General features: G+C 44.5%; 1 protein-coding gene and 1 long non-coding RNA gene across 3 annotated transcripts in view; both read right to left on the bottom strand.

The window, feature by feature from the left end:
- Positions 1-20,176, bottom strand: part of NAF1 (nuclear assembly factor 1 ribonucleoprotein) — a 76,737-nt gene that overhangs the window by 36,710 nt on the left and 19,851 nt on the right. For both annotated transcript variants that reach the window (XM_038400070.2, XM_038400069.2), the window contains exon 4: positions 2,705-2,787. In XM_038400070.2, the coding sequence (XP_038255998.1) occupies positions 2,705-2,787 (83 nt within the window). The remainder of the gene's footprint in view (positions 1-2,704; positions 2,788-20,176) is intronic.
- Positions 14,747-19,037, bottom strand: LOC122459866. The gene is made up of 2 exons (XR_006280816.1): positions 16,222-19,037; positions 14,747-15,449 (listed from the first exon to the last, which is right to left on the bottom strand). It is a non-coding gene; the product is annotated as an uncharacterized LOC122459866 (long non-coding RNA).

A 20,176-nucleotide genomic window follows, 5' to 3' on the forward strand; every position in this document is an offset into this window, starting at 1 on the left:
ATAAAAATGTTGGCATACTGTGGGGCCATGCGGGTACCCATCGCAGTGCCGCTGATTTGAAGGTATACATTGTCCCCAAATGTGAAATAGTTATGGGTGAAGACAAAGTCACAAATTTGCAAACTGGATACAATTAACTTAGGCTTGAATGGAGACTGGGAATGGATGAGTCATTACACAAAGTAAAACTATTTCCCCATGGTATTTCTCTCCCCCACCCCACCCCCCACTGTTCCTCAGATGTTCTTGTTAACTGCTGGAAATGGCCTACCTTGCTTGTCACCATGAAAGGTTTTCCTCCTTTCCCCCCCCGTTGCTGGTGATGGCTCATCTTAAGTGATCACTCTCCTTACAGTGTGTATGATAAAACCCATTGTTTCATGTTCTCTCTCTCTCTGTGTGTGTGTGTGTGTGTGTGTGTGTGTGTGTGTGTGTGTGTGTGTGTGTGTGTGTGTGTAAGTAAATCTCCCCTCTATTTTCCACCAAATGCATCCAATGAAGTGAGCTGTAGCTCACGAAAGCTTATGCTCAAATAAATTTGTTAGTCTCCTAAGTGCCACAAGTACTCCTTTTCTTTTTGCGAATACAGACTAACACGGCTGCTACTCTGAAACCTATAGTGATTATGGCACTCACATGGGACTGGGGGAGGAAGTGGGGAGAGTAGAGACCTCACTTTTTATTAAACATTTTGAAACATCTGGATTTTGTCCTGTTGCAAAGTAGAAAAGTTTCTGAACTATCATGGGAAAACCTTTTCCCACCCAGCTCTAGACACAATCTCTTTTCCCCATCCCTCTGAAAAGCTGTAACTCTGGTAATCATGCGACATCCATCAAAGCCCCTACATCATTGGTATAAATTTTACAGTAGCTGTCAGGAAGTTCTAAATTCTAAAGCCAAATCAAACCCTTAGATTCAAGCACCTGGAATTGGTACCCTAACACCCCTCCGCTCCCTCTCCTGCACCAAGTATAGGTCTGTTTTCTATTTAAGGCAACGCGGAAAAACTCTTTCTCCTTTGCATGCGTCAGAGTCTATTATTCCACAGGCAGCTGACTCAACAGACTGGTAGAAACAAAACCCTATTATCTTTCTTATCACCAGAAACTTACCTTCTGAAAAGTTGTTGATCAATGTCGGGATACCTATTCTGAAGAGAGCTGCAGATAGTTCCTGACTACACAAAGACTCCCATTCCTAAAATTATACAGCAAGCTTGCTAGTAGTTAGATATCAATACTAAGTGTTGATAAAGAGGTTTCACGATTTTATTTTTAAATAGGAAATGTGCACTCAGTCTTAATTTATACAGAATTATAGCAGGAGCCAGAAGCAACTTAACTCTTTCATTATAAAAAAAAGTTTATTTAAAAAAAAAAAACCCCAACACCCACCTTCATTGTTTGAATCAAAACTTTGAAATTTTCCCGAGCGAAAGCCCTGTAAATCAACTTTCATAAGCAGCTAATGTTTATTAGTCAATTTTCTCAGAGAATATATCTGATTATATCTGAACACAACATTAGCCCAAGGTTAAAACAGCAGCAGAGATCTAAAAACACCCCATACCTTTCCTATAGTTTAGGAGTAGATCCTATCCTCTCCAAACTTTTTCTAGTTCCCTGCACAGTGCCCATTTACTGCTAAAGAGCTAACTGTTAGATCATTTTTACATGCCTGAAATCAAACGGCAGCAGAAACTCTTATCTTGTCCTGTAATTCTTTAAAAGGACAAAGATCTTGAAATCTAGTCAGTTTAAAATAAAATGGGAGAGTTTTTCACTGGTGCAACCCCACATTAAAAGAAAGTCAATGTTTGTAATTTTCAAACCCTTTCTTTTTTGGTGGAAAAAGAGTGCTTCTCCCCCACTGCTGTCCAATTCCCACATAAACAAGAGGGGGAAATGGACTACAGTGAAAATGACTACAGAGCAACAGTTCTCGAACTTTAGGAACCCGAGTACCCCAATTTTGATTTAAAAATTTGAGACCCTCCAAACCCCCACCCCACCCCAACTCCACACCTTCTCCAAGACCACACCTCACCTCTTCCCACCCTCTGCCCCTCCTCTTTCCACCTCCTCCCCCAAGCACGCCCTATCCCTGCTCCTTCCCCTCCCTCCCAGTGCCTCCTTCACCCCACTGAACAGCTGTTCTGCAGCATGCAGGAGGTGCTGTGAGGGAGGGGAACGAGGAGGAGTTGATCAGCGGGGCCAGTGGCCCCAGACATGATTCACTGACTTCCTGGAGGACCCTCATGGACCTCCAGGGATCTGTGGATCAGTTTGAGAAACCCTGCTATAGAAAAATGCTGTCAAATGCACAAAACAAAAAACCTGATGTTTCATTTATAGCTATGTTGAATGTAACTTGTAAGAGAAGGTAAAATGTTCATATATGCATGATTTGAAGTTTGCGTCCCTTTAAGAAATATTTTCATTTACAAGTATGCCTCTGAAGTGCCTTATTGAAAACTCAGTTTTATAAAAACACTAAGACTTTTTTCCTTGAAAGTATTAGAAGTATGGTTAATTATTCTAGCATTACCTATACAGTCTGTTAAATGCAAGATATGTAGGTTAGGCGTTCAAACACATATGCAAAAATAGTCACACTAAACTAAAAAGCTAGCAAAGTAACCTAGCAAATATTTTACAGAACAAACTGCAATACAATACAATAGCTTTTGTGTTTCACACACCTTTCCTGCTGCATGTCGATCTCCTTTAAAAATGATGCTTTCCTCATTTACTGGAGGTAGGCCTTTCAGAGATTCAATTATTACTAAAATACAAGAAGATTTAAAATATATTAACCTTTAAAAATGTATTTAAACAAATTTTAACAAGAAGCAGTAATTGCAAATAATAAAGAGCATGTTTAATTACGAAACAACTTTAAGAAATAAAATTTGTGGATGAAACACCAATGCATATTTGTCATGAGATATACATACATTAAACTGTATTTGAAATACAGTTTCACCCTTATACATGTAATATATCAAAATGTATTTGTTTGCCGTATCAGATTTTATTAGCAAGATGAGGAGTTATAAAAGCACCCACCCAAGAAAGAACAATAACTCCAAGGTTATATAATAAAACCTCTCTTGCAATACTGCAAGAATGACACACTGATGGAGATTCTAGGTAGGAAGAAGAGAAAAGGAAAAGTTATGTACAGGACCAATATTTATATTAGACCTTCATGGGGGAGGGAGATGAATGAGAAGAAATTAGTTCAGATAGAAATTTTTAAAAAGGAACAAAAACAATAGAATAGTTTCACATACTAGGAGCCATCATAGGTACGCAAAACTTGCCTTCTGGCCCAAAATAATGTGGATCCCCTAAAAGCTTCTCATCTTTCAAGTGAGAGCAGCGGGATTATATGAAAAAGTAGCAAGTCACTAGTTATCACTAAGTATAATTTGACCCTGTCAAGTTTGTGGAGAAAGTGGTTTGCTGGTTTAGATTTACTTTTGGATGCAATCGTTCAGAAGACTGAAGTTATGTCCTGGACTATGGGTCTTTAGCATGTTTCAAAGACTGTTCAAAGTGTGTTGGTTTGTTGGGTGGGTGGAGGTGGGTTTGTTTTGGGTAATTTTTGGTTTGTTTTAAAGAAAAACACAATTTGGCTAACTACAGTGATAAATCCTAGATCAGAATGACCAAATAATACAGATTAAATGCACAACAATTGCATAGTACACTATTTGAGTTGCACTCAATCTCCACCATCTTTGCCCAGCCAAAATTGAAATATCAGTCCCATGAACACAGCAAAAGTTGTTAGCTTCTCTACAAAGTTAGTTTGTTCTTGCTTCAAAGATACTGGGCCTTTGAAACTCAGCTGCAGTGAAAATATTTGAGCACAACTGCACAGCTAACAACTTCAAAGAACGGCTACTGTATGTATTATCGAGATATTTATAACTAATTTAAAACCATTATTTATAATTTTTAGAACCTTCCCCAAACCTATTATACTCTGTTTGAATTACAGGACCAGCTGCATCACCTGGTAGAGGATGTGTTAACAGCTTCTCTAAAAAAGAGAGTCACAAGAATCTTTTATAATTAAGTGCTCTTCAATCTAAGTATAGGGGTCACCACCAGCTGCCACTATGGTTTATTGTAAGTAGGGCCCTACCAAATTCACAGACCATGAAATCTGGTCTTGTGTGCTTTTACCCTCTACTATAATGATTTAAAATTGGGGGTCCTGATCCAAAAGGGATTTACATGGGGGTCACAGTATTGCCTCCTTACTTCTGCGCTTCCAGGTGCCCAGCTCTGAAGGCAGCGCCCTGCCAGGAGCAGCACAAAAGCAAGGTTGGCAATACCATACCATGCCACCCTTACTTCTGCACTGCAGCCTTCAAAGATGGGCTGCTGGAGAGTGGCAGCTGTTGACTGAAGGCCCAGCTCCGCAGGCAGCAGCGCAGAAGTAAGGGTAGCAATACCATACCATCGTTACTTCTGCACTGCTACTGAAGACAGCAGCTTCTGCTTTCCAGCTGCCCAGCTCTGAAGACAGTGCCACTGCCAGCAGCACCACAGAACTAAGGGTAGCAATGCTGCAACCCTCGCTATAACCACTGTGCGACCGCCCCATAACTCCTTTTTGGATCAGGATGCCTACAATTACACCACTGTGAAATTCCAGATTTAAACAGCTGAAATCATGAAATTTACAATTTTTAAAACCCTAGAACCATGAAATTGACCAAAATGGACCGTGAATTTGGTAGGGCCTGAATTATAAGTTATAAAATTTGAACATAGCTGTTAAAATACCATGTGAGTCTCTGAGGCTTGACAGCTGCTTCCTAGATACTGCTAGGCAAAATTCTCCAGCTTCAGTCCACTGAGCACACACACATCTACTTGAAGAATTATTAACTTTGTATGTTTTAAATTATGTACAAGTGCCATGGGCTTCAGGATAGTCACTTCTTGTTTATAAGATTGAACAAAACAGTTAAATGACTCAGTCTGAAAAGATGTGAAAGGCACTAACTTGTCCCCAGTGAAGTGAATGGTTGCCAGAGCATTTGCAGAAGAGAAGGTGTGCAGCAATTAAGTGCTAGAAATTTGCTGCATGGAAAAAAAAAAAAAAAGAGGGAAGGCTGCCTATAGGAAAAATAGTGTTCTGCAGACATCGTTATAGATCTAGGCCAAATTCTCTCTCTGGTGCTTGTGTTAACTTAATTTTTGGTTATAAGCATTATCATTTGAAGGCAGAACTGTGGATACATCTGTATTTTGTTTCTACTGAGTCAGTACATCTCAGTTAACTGTATATTTTTTAAAATAATGCTACCATCTTTTTCCTGCCTTTTAAAAAGGTCATCCCAATATCCTGTATTGTGGTTATCCTCCCTTCCAGCAAAGAACTAGACTTGTCAGAAGGGAAGCTAAGATGTGCCAAAACACTATGGCACAGAGGTTATAACTTCATGTTATGTTGTCGCTATAAATATGGAAGCCTTATTGCTTCCACACAGTGCTGCTGTTAAAGCTAATTGTAAAAAAGTGATTAGATTCCTGACAGAGAGCTATAATACTCCATAATTGATGGGAGCTTACTAGAGTGGTATAACTGAACAGGCACTGAGCAGTAGCTTTATTTAAAAAAAACAAAAAAAAAAAACAAAAAAAACCCGATTATAGCAATTCTAGAACATTTATGATACTGCTACCTTAAAATATTTAATGAACATACAATACCATAAGGTACTCTTCATGTACCTGAAAGCCATTACCTTGTACTGAGGTGTTTAGCATATGTTTAGAGCAGTACCAGAAACAAGCATTCTTAAAAGATATAACCACCTCAAAATGCATCAGGGATTATTTGTTTTTAAGAATTGGTATCAGATAGCCTAAAGGCTACTATTAAGACACCAGTATAAGAAGTAGAATATATGAGGAAAAAAGTTCCCTGGAATTGGACTTATAGCGCTTCCTTTAAAGATCTGTTTAGGATGGTGGGACACTAGCACCTCTAAGGGGAGGACCATGCAGACAGGACAGGCTCTCTCAAATATTAATACATTATAAAAACTGCTACAAAGTCATTGTTCTAACAGACCTATTCCTTTAAACACATATGCAAAAAATTCTGTTTTGAACACGGTTTGGTAGACAGGAAATAAGTCTACTGGATTCTTTTAATTAGGTTTTTTTTAATGTATTTTCATCTTTGAAGAAATGGAAGTTTATTCCTTTTGTAGTCTCTTAAAAAAAAAAGTTGATTGTATTCAAGGATTTTATTTATTTTTGCTGCTTTATTGCACAGAATTTAAGATCTGTTCCTTTATTCTGATTTATAGAAATTAGTGTTGATAGTTGCTGGCCCACAGAAAATCAATGGGCCTCCTGGGCACAACATTCAGGAATACTAAATCCAGACTCAACGGTAAATCGTCCCCTCTTGAGGCAGCATAATGCTCAATTAAACATTCTCATCGTCTCATCACCATTAATGTAGACTCTTGATCACTTAGGCCTTGTCCGCAGTAAAGCAGCTTTCTGCATTTTAACTCCCGATGCGTACACACTGCCACTCCACTTAGTGCGCAGAAACTGTACAGTTGCAGTGTTGTAAACAAAAAAAAGCCACCCCGATGAGAGGCGTACAGCGCTGCGGTGCCAGTGTAGACACCCTGGTCGATTACAGCGCTGCACCACAATGCCTGTTCTCACCTCTGGTCATCAGTTTGAACTTTACTGCCCTGCCTCAGGTGACAAACTGTGAGCCCCACACCTTAAATTCCTTGGGAATTTTTGAAAGTCCCCTTCCTGTTTGCTTGGTGATGTGTGTAGTGGTCTCAGCGCATCTTTCCAGGTGGCCATGCCTGCTCCACGCACCAGGCAATCCACTGCTTGGGGCAATATCAAGTTGCTGGACCTCATCAGCATTTGGGGAGAGGAGGCTGTCCAGTCCCAGCTACGCTGCAGCAGTAGAAATTATGATACCTATGGACAGATTTCATAGAATCATAGAATATCAGGGTTGGAAGGGACCCCAGAAGGTCATCTAGTCCAACCCCCTGCTCAAAGCAGGACCAAGTCCCAGTTAAATCATCCCAGCCAGGGCTTTGTCAAGCCTGACCTTAAAAACCTCTAAGGAAGGAGATTCTACCACCTCCCTAGGTAACGCATTCCAGTGTTTCACCACCCTCTTAGTGAAAAAGTTTTTCCTAATATCCAATCTAAACCTCCCCCATTGCAACTTGAGACCATTACTCCTCGTTCTGTCATCTGCTACCATTGAGAACAGTCTAGAGCCATCCTCTTTGAAACCCCCTTTCAGGTAGTTGAAAGCAGCTATCAAATCCCCCCTCATTCTTCTCTTCTGCAGACTAAACAATCCCAGCTCCCTCAGCCTCTCCTCATAAGTCATGTGCTCTAGACCCCTAATCATTTTCGTTGCCCTTCGTTGTACTCTTTCCAATTTATCCACATCCTTCCTGTAGTGTGGGGCCCAAAACTGGACACAGTACTCCAGATGAGGCCTCACCAGTGTCGAATAGAGGGGAACGATCACGTCCCTCGATCTGCTCGCTATGCCCCTACTTATACATCCCAAAATGCCATTGGCCTTCTTGGCAACAAGGGCACACTGCTGACTCATATCCAGCTTCTCGTCCACTGTCACCCCTAGGTCCTTTTCCGCAGAACTGCTGCCGAGCCATTCGGTCCCTAGTCTGTAGCGGTGCATTGGATTCTTCCATCCTAAGTGCAGGACCCTGCACTTATCCTTATTGAACCTCATTAGATTTCTTTTGGCCCAATCCTCCAATTTGTCTAGGTCCTTCTGTATCCTATCCCTCCCCTCCAGCGTATCTACCACTCCTCCCAGTTTAGTATCATCCGCAAATTTGCTGAGAGTGCAATCCACACCATCCTCCAGATCATTTATGAAGATATTGAACAAAACGGGCCCCAGGACCGACCCCTGGGGCACTCCACTTGACACCGGCTGCCAACTAGACATGGAGCCATTGATCACTACCCGTTGAGCCCGACAATCTAGCCAGCTTTCTACCCACCTTATAGTGCATTCATCCAGCCCATACTTCCTTAACTTGCTGACAAGAATGCTGTGGGAGACCGTGTCAAAAGCTTTGCTAAAGTCAAGAAACAATACATCCACTGCTTTCCCTTCATCCACAGAACCAGTAATCTCATCATAAAAGGCGATTAGATTAGTCAGGCATGACCTTCCCTTGGTGAATCCATGCTGACTGTTCCTGATCACTTTCCTCTCCTCTAAGTGCTTCAGGATTGATTCTTTGAGGACCTGCTCCATGATTTTTCCAGGGACTGAGGTGAGGCTGACCGGCCTGTAGTTCCCAGGATCCTCCTTCTTCCCTTTTTTAAAAATGGGCACTACATTAGCCTTTTTCCAGTCATCCGGGACTTCCCCCGTTCGCCACGAGTTTTCAAAGATAATGGCCAAGGGCTCTGCAATCACAGCCGCCAATTCCTTCAGCACTCTCGGATGCAATTCGTCCGGCCCTATGGACTTGTGCACGTCCAGCTTTTCTAAATAGTCCCTAACCACCTCTATCTCTACAGAGGGCTGGCCATCTCTTCCCCATTTTGTGTTGCCCAGCACAGCAGTCTGGGAGCTGACCTTGTTAGTGAGACAGTGCACAATGCATGACAGAAAGGGGCCATGACCGGGACACACTGCAGTGCAGGGTCAAAGAGAAGGAGCTGCGGAACACCTGACAAGGCATGGGAGGCAAACTGCCACTCCACCCACAAACTGCCAGTTCTACAAAAAGCCGGACCGTGATGCTGGGTGGCGACCCCACCTCCATTGCGAAGGCCATCGTGGATACTTCAGTGGCTTGCATGCCAGTCGAGAGTGGACCAAGCCAGGAGGAGCAAATCTTGGATAAGGATGTGGAGCAGGACCCAGAGGCAGAGGACGACTCGGAGGTCAGAGATGCATGCAGCTAGTTCTTTTCTACCCTGAAAGAGGCTAACAAGTCACAGCTGTCGGAGCTTGGCGAAGTGCAAACAGAACAGGAGGCCCCTGGTAAATGGCTTTGATTTTGGGAAAAAGTGAGTTGTTGGGGCGGGAGGTTGCAAAAAGCAGGCTAGTGTCTGTACGATGCACATACCACTACATGCCTAGTCTGAGCGGCGGAACAGGATGTTGATTGACTTCCTCACTTCACAGGAATCTGCTTCAGAAATCTCCATGAAACTCTCATGGAAAGACTGGGAAATCCGTTGTCACAGGTTCTTTGGCAGAGCTGCTTTGTTTCTTTCCCTATTAACGGTAACTTTCCTGCACCACTCTGCTGTCACTGGGCAGGGGGGTGGGGTACAACACCATTGCTGTACACAGGCGAGCCAAATAAGGGCCAGGGCGGACGCTGCAATCTTGGAGAAGACCCTTGCTTGATTTCCTGCTCACCCTCAGCAGGGAGATATCTTCCCTAATGAACACAGCCTGTGGAAAATGTGGGGACAGGAATGATTATCAGGCCCCCCTCTACAGTGCTAGCTCTCCCCAAGAGCCACATGCTCAGCATACAGTAGAGTCCTGGAACACTGATTTACCCTGCAGTTACTCACCATTTGGGGGGGGGGGGGTCTTGTGGCTCATGTGTGATTGCCTGGGGTCAGCCAGTTAGTGACAGGAATGTGAATAGTGGCTGTGTTTTACACCAGTGGTCTGCATGTTCTAAACAATACTGCTTGTGTAAAATGTTGCATTTTGGCTTCACAGAGATGATTTTGTGAGATCAGCCTCCCTCTTCGTTATTGCTGGCTGAATGGCTGTGCAGAATTAGAAAGTGGCCACGAAAAACTAGAGGACTTTCTGCGTGATGTCATGATGCACTCCGAAGCTGAAAAACAAGAATTGAAGTGACGCGACAGTGAGAAGAGGGACCAAAGGGAGAAAGCGGCACACCAGAACAAAGCCATGACGCGGCTCTTAAACATTATGGAAGGCCAAGCGGACACGCTCTAGGCGCTATTAGCACTGCAAACCGAGCAGCTCCACTCCCGACCTCCCCTGCAGCCATTGTCACAAAACTCTTTCCCATGCGCCGCCGCCCCTCTCCCCCCTCCCCCCCAAGACACCATGAACTCACTCTTATCAAGATCGGGGCTCCAGTCTGTACCTGATGCATTCTACTCCTGCCCCATCAAAGCCCAGCCTTGCAGACTCCCAGTACCCACCGCATTCAACACCCAGCCCTCTGCAGTTTAGTCCTGCTGAAGTACAGTACCCACTGCACTGTACTCCAAAGGACAAGGTTGGATACGATACCTGGACATACACAAATCTTTAACCATCCCAGGACCCCACCTCCCCGTGGGACCTTCCCCTCCCCCATACCCTTCAGTGCTGATGTGTTATTTTGTTTCTCTCCCCCCTCTGGTTGTTTTTTAATAAAAAAATTGTTTTAGTTTGAAAGCAATCTTCATTCCATTAATTGAAAGCAAACAGAGCCCTGCAAAGCAACAGGCAATTTTCTTAAACCTTCACAGTGCATTGTCCCCACCAATCACAATCATCTCCTAGCATTACAAGCACTTAACTCCCGAGCATAGCAACAATTATTAGTGGCTTTCAGTTTCAATTTGCATCCCTGGATCCTTATGGCTCCACGCTGTGCCCCTCTAATAGCCCTGGTCTTTGGCTATTCAAACTCAGCCTCCAGGTGCTGAGCCTCAGCAGTCCAGCCCTCAGTGAACCTTTCACCCGTCCGTTCACAATTATGGCGCGTACAGCATACTGCTATAAGCATTGGAATATTGTCATCGGCCAAGTCCAGCTTCCCACATAGGCAGCACCAGCGGACCTTTAAACAGCCAAAAGCATACTCAGTCATTCTGCACTTGCTCAGCCCATTGTCGAACTGCTCCTTGCTGCTGCCAAGGTGCCCCATGTATGGCTTCATAAGCTATGGCATTAAGGTTATAGGCAAGGTCTCCCAGGATCACAATGAGCATTTCGACTTCCCCTATGGTGATCTTCTGGAAGAAAGTCCCTGCTTGCAGCTTCCTGAATAGGCCAGTGTCCTGAAAGATGCATGCGTCATGCACTTTTCCGGACCAGCCTGCATTAATGTCCGTGAAACGCCCACGGTGATCCACAAGCACCCGGAGAACCATAGAGAAATACCCCTTCCAATTAATGTACTTGGTAGCTAGGTGATCTGGTACCAGAATTGGAATATGCGTGCCATCTATTGCTCCCGCACCGCCCCCTGCCCCCCCACGCTCCCCACACACAGTTAGGGAAGCCCATTTGTGCATAGCCATCCACAATGTCACACGCTTTTCCCAAAGCCACGGTCTTTTGGAGCAGGATGCAGTTAATGGCCCTGCACGCCTCCATCAACATGAGTCCAAAAGTCGACTTTCCCACTCCAAACTGGTTAGTGACCGATTGATAGGAGTCTGGAGTAGCCAGCTCCCACAGTGCAATTGCCACGCCCTTCTGCAATGATAGGGCAGCTCCGATTCTCGTGTCCTTCTGCCGCAGGGCTGGGGCAAGCTTATCACATAGTCCTATGAATGTGGCTTCCCTCATCCAAAAGTTCTGCAGCTACTGCTCATCACCCCAGATGTGCATGACAGTGTGATCCCACGCCTCAGTGCTCGTTTCCCGAGCCCAAAAGCAGCGTTCCATTGTGGTCAGCACCTCCATGAATGCCACAAGCAATCTCGTGTCGTAGTTACCATGTGTGGCGAGATCAACGTCCAGCTCCTCTTGCCTTTGTAGTTGAAGGAATACCTCCACTGCCACTTGTGACGTGTTAGTGAGAACGAGCAGCATACTGGTCAGAAGTTCGGAAGCCATTCCTGCAGTCCAAACAGGCAAAGCGTGCCGTACACAAACTGTTGAAAGATGGTGCCAAATGTAGACAAAAGCACAGGGATTGCTGGGAAGCGAAGAAATGCATCACAGGTATTGGGACAGCACCCAGGATGCCCCGCAACCCCCTCTTAGCGGCAGAAAAGGAAGAGATGCTCTGTGGGATAGCTGTCCAGAGTGCACCACTCCAAATACCGCTGCATGGGCCACAAGTGTGAACACGCTCTTGCGCAGGCAGCTGCCAATGTGAACACACAACAGCACTTTCCCTTCAGTGCTTTCTGAGCAGTGATGTAACTGCCAGCGATGCAACTGTCAGCGTAGACATACCCTTAACGTCACTGCAAAACTTCACTAAACATTTCTAAGCAGCAGCATTGTTGGTAATTTTTGCAATGGGACTTTAAACAATAAAGTGTCCCAGTAGGCTAATTTAGTAAAACTGCTATAAGTACAGTGTGTTTCTCACTGTTAGATGTCTAACTTATCAACCAAGTCTGCAAGCATGCTACCATAAGACTACCCCACTTATTCAATCTCTGGGGGTGTAGAAAAACTGAACTACCTTCAGTTCTCTCATAAGAAGCCAAAGTAAACAGTAAATTAAACTTACTGGAAGTTTGTGCTTAGTTCAAACTCACACAAGGGAAGACACCTTAAAAAAAAATTCACATATGCCTTTTTGCTCCAACGTAAACTTTCCCCACCCCTCCATGTATTCTGCAGCAAAACAAACCCAAGTTCTGTGGCAGTCGGAACACAGCAGGCCAGAGGTTCTACAGCAGCTTTAGGTACATTTTAAAATGGAGGTTTTATTGTACTATTTATTTTCCACAGTAGTTATTTATTCTAACATTAAAAATTAGTTTACTACTGTGATAAGTGTGGAAATTTTTGGTAACATTTTTATAGCCATAGCCTCAATCTACCCATCCATATTGTCCTGCTATACACCGACTGTCACGGAGGGAGCAGGGGGCAGTAAGGGATGGGGATGGTTATGTCACATATTTGAGTTGGTAAGAAGGAGCCATCAACAACTGAATGGAATCAGAACATAAGAATGGAGAATCTGGAAGAGACAACAAGACTCTCAATGACTGAACATTAATGATTAACATCTGGAAAGCCAAAGCAGGCTTAATGTGTGAACAGTGGTTACGAACAAGAAATAAAGGAATGAAGTGTCAGGTGGCTGTTAAGAACTGGGCTTGGGAGTTTGGGACACAGAGGGTATGTCTGCACAGCAATATAAGCATAGGGTTAGTGGGACTTGAATCAGAAGACCCAAGTCTAGTAACCATATCCCAGAGTCCCTAGCACCCACCTCCCAATGAAATGTGGCTGCTCTAGCTCTAGGACTGTGATATACGGTGAGAAAAACTTTGAGCAGTAAAGTGCAAGTTACAGGAAGTTTGATCTGCTCACTCACACAGCCTGCTGAGCAGTCACTTTGGTCTGTGCACTTTCAGCTACTGAAACCAGCAACATGGAGAAGGTGCCTTTTGATGAACTTCTCTTGCTTGTGCTTTCACTTGTGCGTCAGGAAACTGGTAGAGCATTCGTGAGGCACTGGTAGCCCTTTAAGTGGCATTTTATGTCACACCAAAAGGTACGTGACCGAGGCGGCAGCAGAATACCACCCCCACCATAGACTCTTACTGGCAGATGCTATAATTGGCATAGCCGCTGATGCCATCTTACACAGACCACCACTTCTGGCACAGGGCCACAAGCACAGATTGGTGGGATCACATCATCATGGGATGACCAGCAGTGGGTCCAGAACTTTTGGATGAAAAAAGCCAAAATTCTGGAGCTTTGTGAACAGCTTGTCCCCATCCTCCAACGTAAAGACACACCGCTGAGGTCACCTTTGCCAGTCCAAAAGTGGGTTGCTATAACTGTCTGGAAGCCGATTACCCAACTGCTACAGGTCCATTGCCAAACAGTTTGGGGTTGGAAAGTAGATGGTGGGTAAGGTAGTCATGGAGGTTTCTGAGGAAATCAGGAGTCTGGTTTATCCCCAAGGAGACAGGCATTAAAGATATTCCTGAGGAAATTACCGATTTTGAGGGAATGGGGTTTCCTAATTATGCCAGGCTTATCGAGAGGACTCATGTGTCCACAGTTTGCCCTCCTCAAGAACCACATGAGTACATAAATAGCATTGTTATGCGGGCACTAATAGACCATAAAAGCATTTTTATGAAAGTCAACATGCGCTATATAGGAAAAGTTCACAATGCCAAACTGTACTCTTATTTTAGAGGCCCTGGAAAAAAAAAAAATAAAGGCTTAAGTAGCAGTTGTAGAATGGCTGTTGAATGTGCTTTTGGCAGATTAAAGTCACATTGGAGGGGTCTACAAACCCATTTGGATGCCAATGTCATTAATGTTGTCCACATTGTCACTTGCTGTGCTCTTCACAACCTTTGTGAAGCCAGAGGTGAGCCATTTCCTCCTTAACAGACCTATGATAGCAAGGGGACACTGGAACAGTACCCTCAACCAGAAAGTACAGCCACCACTGTGGGAACTGGTTGCAGCTAAGCAGCAGAGGTCAGAGGTGCTTTGTGTTCTCACATTATGGACTTTAATGTCCTAATGGAAGAGGGGGAATAGTACCTGTATGAATGTGCTTGGAGGGGAGTGGGCTTCATTACCATGCAATATAAAAGTCAATGACACAAATAATGAATTTGGTGAGGGGGATGGGGTAGCAGAATGGCTGTACAGACCATATTTATTGAAATATGAATCGCTGTACCTAGCTAAATAGAGGAATACTGCTCACTAATGTTTAATTGCTCCTGAACATTTTAAGCTGTATTAACTCAAATCATGATTGCAATGTGTGATGCAGTGATAATAAACTTACTTGAAAACATAGCACGCTTTATTTGTAAAAATGTCTTAAAACAGTAAAAACAGCCTTGGGCAGATCCACAAAAAAGGACCCAACACAATCTACTTCTACATGTCCCCAGGCCCCACATTCTCCTTTCCCTTCTTTACATATTTTCTCCTCACTTGACAGCAGGGGAGATGGATGGAGGTTTCCACTGGAAAGGGGTTGAAGAAGAAAGGCTGCATGGTGTGTAGTTGTCCTGCCCCGCACCTCATGACTCCTGAATGCACAAGCTGCCCCAAAATGGAGATATCCAAGCTACTGCTGGTATCTTGCAGGGTGATCATGCCATGGTGTGGGGGAGGCAGCAGGAGCTGGTGCTCTTGCAGTCATTATGGACAGGAGTTGCTGAACAGTTCTCTCCGTTGAGCTCTGTCCTCTTCCCTTAGCTGCCATTCCTGTTCCAAGAACAGATTTGCAAGTGCCTGCTCCCTCACTGAAACCCTGTCTTCCATTTGGGCAGCAAAGGTTAGCCTTTCCTGCTGCCTGTCAGCGTGCCATTGTTCCAGTCTTTCAGCTCTTTTCTTCTGGTACTGGACCTGCTGGTCTACCCTCTCAAGAACATCAATCATAACGTCATCGTGGAAACACTTCCTTTTGGAATCATCCATGAGGATACGTTGGGCCGTGGATCAAGTTCCTGAAGAACAGCAGGCAACATAGCTTGAAGGTCCTGAAACAGGACAAAGAAACAGCGGGTTACTGTCTAAACTAGCTTTGTGCAGGAGCACAGAATTAATGGATTGTGGAATCTGAAGGACATAAAAGGTAACATTTCTAAAGCGAACCAACACATTGTGAAGGGGATACCTCATACTGCCTCCAGACATAGCCAAGTTTATTGCAGTGCGAGATGCAGAAACAGTGGTAAGTTTAAAACTAATTTTTTCTGTTTCAAAAAAAAAATTGTAACTTAGTGCCATATTTGGGTGGGCAGAAAGGGGTATAGTGCCTTTGCTACAAAAAGGCTTTTTCTGACATTTCAGGCCTTTCATATTTTGGAAGACAACTGTTTTTGTGGTGATCTATTGGCAGAGGGAGATGTTATTCCAAGCTGGTGGATGGAGACCTGCAATGTATACAGCTCATTTATTTAAACATATAGTGACTGAGCAGCACATTTGTGAGTGGAATGCATTGGTCAGCTGTATGGGGGGGGCCTGGAAAATATGCCTTTCCCCACAATGTAGGTAACTATCTGGAGTTTCTGCTTCAGGAAAAGTTTGCTGCTATTAGCAACCAGGTTTGGGTCAGAATCCATGAGGGAATTAACACGATGCTGTGTTTACTCATTTAACAGCTTGTACCATTATTGCTGCATGCAAAACACACTGAAATCTGCAGCTTTTCTCCACCCCACATCCGGCACAGTTCTGGGGTGAAACATGACACTACACTCATACTTTGGAGACATGATTTTGTGACCCACAGACTGCATGGATTACCTTTAATTGAATGGACTAGATTTGGAAATAGAATACTGTTTCCCAAACACACACACACAGTTCACAAGTGGCTCAGTAGACCCAGGAGGAGCGATTACAGAGTCGCAAACTTATTACTGAAAGGAAAACAAGAATGACCCTAGCCAACAACTGTGACATAGTTAAAATAACTTTCAGCTGTCTATGAACATTTGAAATTCCAAGTCACCATTTTGAACTCCATTTGGGGGACTAGGGGGGGAGACATCTAGGTGCTGTTATACAGTCAGCCATTAGTAACTGAACACCAGTAGCCAAGCCTTATTTTTGCATTGCTTCTTACAGCAGAAACCTCTCCCACTACTGTAATAATAAACTTTACATTTGAGTCACACTTACTGGGCTCTGGGGTAGCGTCTGTCTCCATCAGGTTCTCTGCAGGTTTGTCAGTGGGCTGTTCCTTGTCAGGGATGGAGAATGGTAGAAAGCAAACAGTTCTTCCAAGTAGGGTCAGAGAATTTGCTGTTGATCCTGATCCACAGCCTGCTCTGGGATTTTTTTTCATTAAAAAGGAGAGAGTCTATTCAAGCTCCTCACTGGGAGCCTGTTGCTGGCTACCATCAGTTCCCATGCTGCATTCAGGGGCCAGCAGGAGATACCCCTGCTGACTAAGTCATCATGAAGCAGAGTGGACTCTGTGCTGGGTGCAGTGTCCAAAACCCATAGACGACATAAAATGGGCATGTTGTTGATGAGTTGCCTGAGGTGTGGTTCTTGTCCCTAGTCTTCCAGTACTCACTCTTCAGCCTCTTAATACGCTCCCTGCACTGGACACTTGTCCAAAAAAAAAAAAAAAAAAAAAAAATCTGTAGAGCTGCCAGTTTTTTAAGCTATCTTCTGGTACGCATAGTCAGACCTGGCACTTTTGCTGAAGTCCACAATTTTACTGGCCACCAAATCTGGTTGTGTTCTCGTGACCATGAAGCAGCTCGCTTTGCAAAAGGTTTGATCAGTTCGCTCTCCATTGCAAACCCAGGAGGCTCTCTGATAGTATGCTTACAGACTGATGATCAGAAAAGAATGGGCAACGCCAACCTGAGCTGCTGCTGTTTGCAAAGTGGGGGTGGCTTCTTGTTTTCAATAGAGTGGATTGTAGATTCTTGGGATAGGGAGGACGAAGGAAGTTATCCCATAGAATTGTGGGATTCTGGCTAACTCCCAGGACCCGAGTCAAACAGGGTTGCATTTACACTGCAAAGCAATAGGACTCGAACCCTGTATCCTGGCTTAACTCCAGTTCAGACCCTCCAGCCCTGCGACCCTCGATCCAAGGTTAGCACAACTGCAGTGCAGATGCAAGAGGAGTTAGGCTGGAGCCCAGGCTCAAGAATGGGCTTACATTGCAACGTAGACATATCCAGAGACAGATATTGGGAAACACCACAGATCTCAGAAGAGAATGGAATCTTGGGACCATTGCTACCAATATGGATTCTGACTTAGACTTGGTTTTAACCTTAGACTTGCTCACCTAAGGTCTGCCATATGTTCTATTCCAGTTGACTAATAAATGCCATCTTGTTTTGAAAAGGCTGCCTGCTTCACTGCAAATACTTTGCTGGTTGCATTGCTCCTTCAGAAGGTACAGCCTCTCTCAGAAGTCTGATTTCAGTTGGACTTTGTTGAAAGCAACAGTAAGAAGCGGGTGTGCTACAGCCCAAAAGTTCAGACTCAGAATCGGGGGCTGCATGACTCGAACTGAAAGAAGTATGGCCCCTTTGGGCCTCACACACTGAAAAATAGGGTTGCTCCAATCCCTTTAAATCTGCGACGTATACATTTTACTTTTCAGTGCACCACAAACTTTTGTATTTACAATGAATCGTTACATTGTAGACAATATGAAGTTGGATGCTTTGCCAGTGTGGCAGGGGCAATGTAGACTTTAGTATCCAAAAGGAAGGACACAGTTTGAGATTGTGGGATAAACAAACTACCTGAAGGCAAGGCCATAGGAAGAAAGCCCATTCCCAGAAGAATTAAAAGGAAAGAAAAACAGAGGTGCAGAGAGGTAGTGACATGCCCATGCCTCACAGCAGGTCAGTAGCAGAGATGAGAACCTAAGACTTGATTTAAATTCTTTATACAAATGATACCTTGCTTAAATTATGTGAAATGCTAACGGCTAAAGTGATAATTGAAACAGTTGACTCACATTGCCATTATAATGTTTCAGAACTGACAACCAATTGAGATTACTGGGCCAGTTCACACATCTCAACTATTACATAAGGCAGTCTGCAGACTCAGGGCATGGGGCAAGCTCATCACATAGTCCTATGAATGTGGCTTTCCTCATTCAAAAGTTCTGCAGCCACTGCTCGTCATCCCAGATGTGCATCACAACGTAATCCCATCACTCAGTGTTTCCCGAGCCCAAAAGCAGCGTTCCCGTGGTCAGCGCCTCTGAGTTCTACAAGCAATCTCGTGCCATAGCTAGTATGCATGGAAAGATCAATGTCACACTCCTCTTGCCTTTGTAAGAAATAATTCCACTGCCATTCATGACATCTTAGCAAGAGCGAGCAGCATACTGGTCAAGAGTCCTGAGCTCTGAACAGTCTGAGACCTGGGCTATTAGAGGGACACAGCACAGGGCCGTAAGGATCAGGGATTCCTTGAGGCAGCAATTGGAAGCTGAAAGCCACTGAAAGCAGCTGAAAGCCAATATTTGTTGCTATGCTCGGGAGCGTAGTGCTTGTAATGCTAGAAAGTGATTGGTGCAGACAATGAAATATGTGGGTTTAACATAATTCTATGTTGCTTTGCAGGGCTCTTTTCGCTTTCAATTAATAGAATAAAGATTGCTTTCAAACCAACACAATTCTTTTATTAAAAGACAACCAGAGGAGAGAGTCAAAACAAAAAAAAAATCAACAGCAGTGAGGGGGATGGGAGAAGGGAAGGTCCCAAGATAGGAGGGGTCCCAGGATGGCTACAGACATGTGTATGTCCAGGGATCATATCCAACTTTCTCCTTTGGAGTACAATGCAGCAGGTACGGTACTTCAGCGGGGCCAAACTGCAGAGGGCTGGGTGTTGAGTCCAGTGGGTAGTGGGAGTCCGCAGTGCTGAACTGTGAGTGGGGAAGAATGGAATGTAGCGGGTATAGACTGGAGCCAGGAGGTTCAGGGGGGAGGGGAGGTAGGGGGGTGGGAAGAGAGAAGCATGGGAAAGTTTTGTGACAGCAGCTGCAGGGGAGGGCAGGCATGCATGGAGCTGCTCGGTTTGAAGAGCTAGTATTGCCTGGAGCGTGACTGCTTGGTGCTCCATAACCTTTAAGAGTCGCTCTGTGGCTTCATTCTGTCATGCTGCGTTCTCCTTTCGGTCCCTCTTCTCACTGTCCAGCCACTCCTTCAATTCTTTTCTTGGAAGCAGAGTGCATCATAACATACAGAAAGTCCTCCTTAGTTCTTCTTGACCACTTTCTAATTCTGCACAGCCGTTCAGCTGCTGATAACAAAGAGGGAGGCTGGGCTCCCAAGGTCATCTCTGTGAAGTTTAAACTCAACATTTTACAGAAGCAATACTGTTTGCAACACAGAGAACATTGATTCAGTGATTTAAAAACACAGCCAGTACTCGTACACCTGTCACTAACTGGCTGACCCAAGGCAAGCACACATGCCACAAGACCCCCAAAATGGCGAGCAGCTGCAAGGACAGGGTAAATCACTCTTTCCCAACCCTGCTGTACACTGGGCATGTGGCTCTTAAAGAGCCAGCATTGTAGGGGGGAGGCCTGATAATCATTCCTCTCCCCACACTTTCCACAGGATGTGATCATTATGGAAGATATCTTGCTGCTGAGGTGAGCAGGAAATCAAGGGAGGGTCTTCTCCAAGACTGCAGCTTCTGCCCTGGCCCCTATGCAGCTCGCCTGTGCGTGGCAATGGTCCGCCCCCCTCCCCCCGGC

The sequence above is a fragment of the Dermochelys coriacea genome, chromosome 4 (genome assembly GCF_009764565.3).
Source record: "Dermochelys coriacea isolate rDerCor1 chromosome 4, rDerCor1.pri.v4, whole genome shotgun sequence".
NCBI classification, from domain to species: Eukaryota; Metazoa; Chordata; order Testudines; family Dermochelyidae; genus Dermochelys; species Dermochelys coriacea.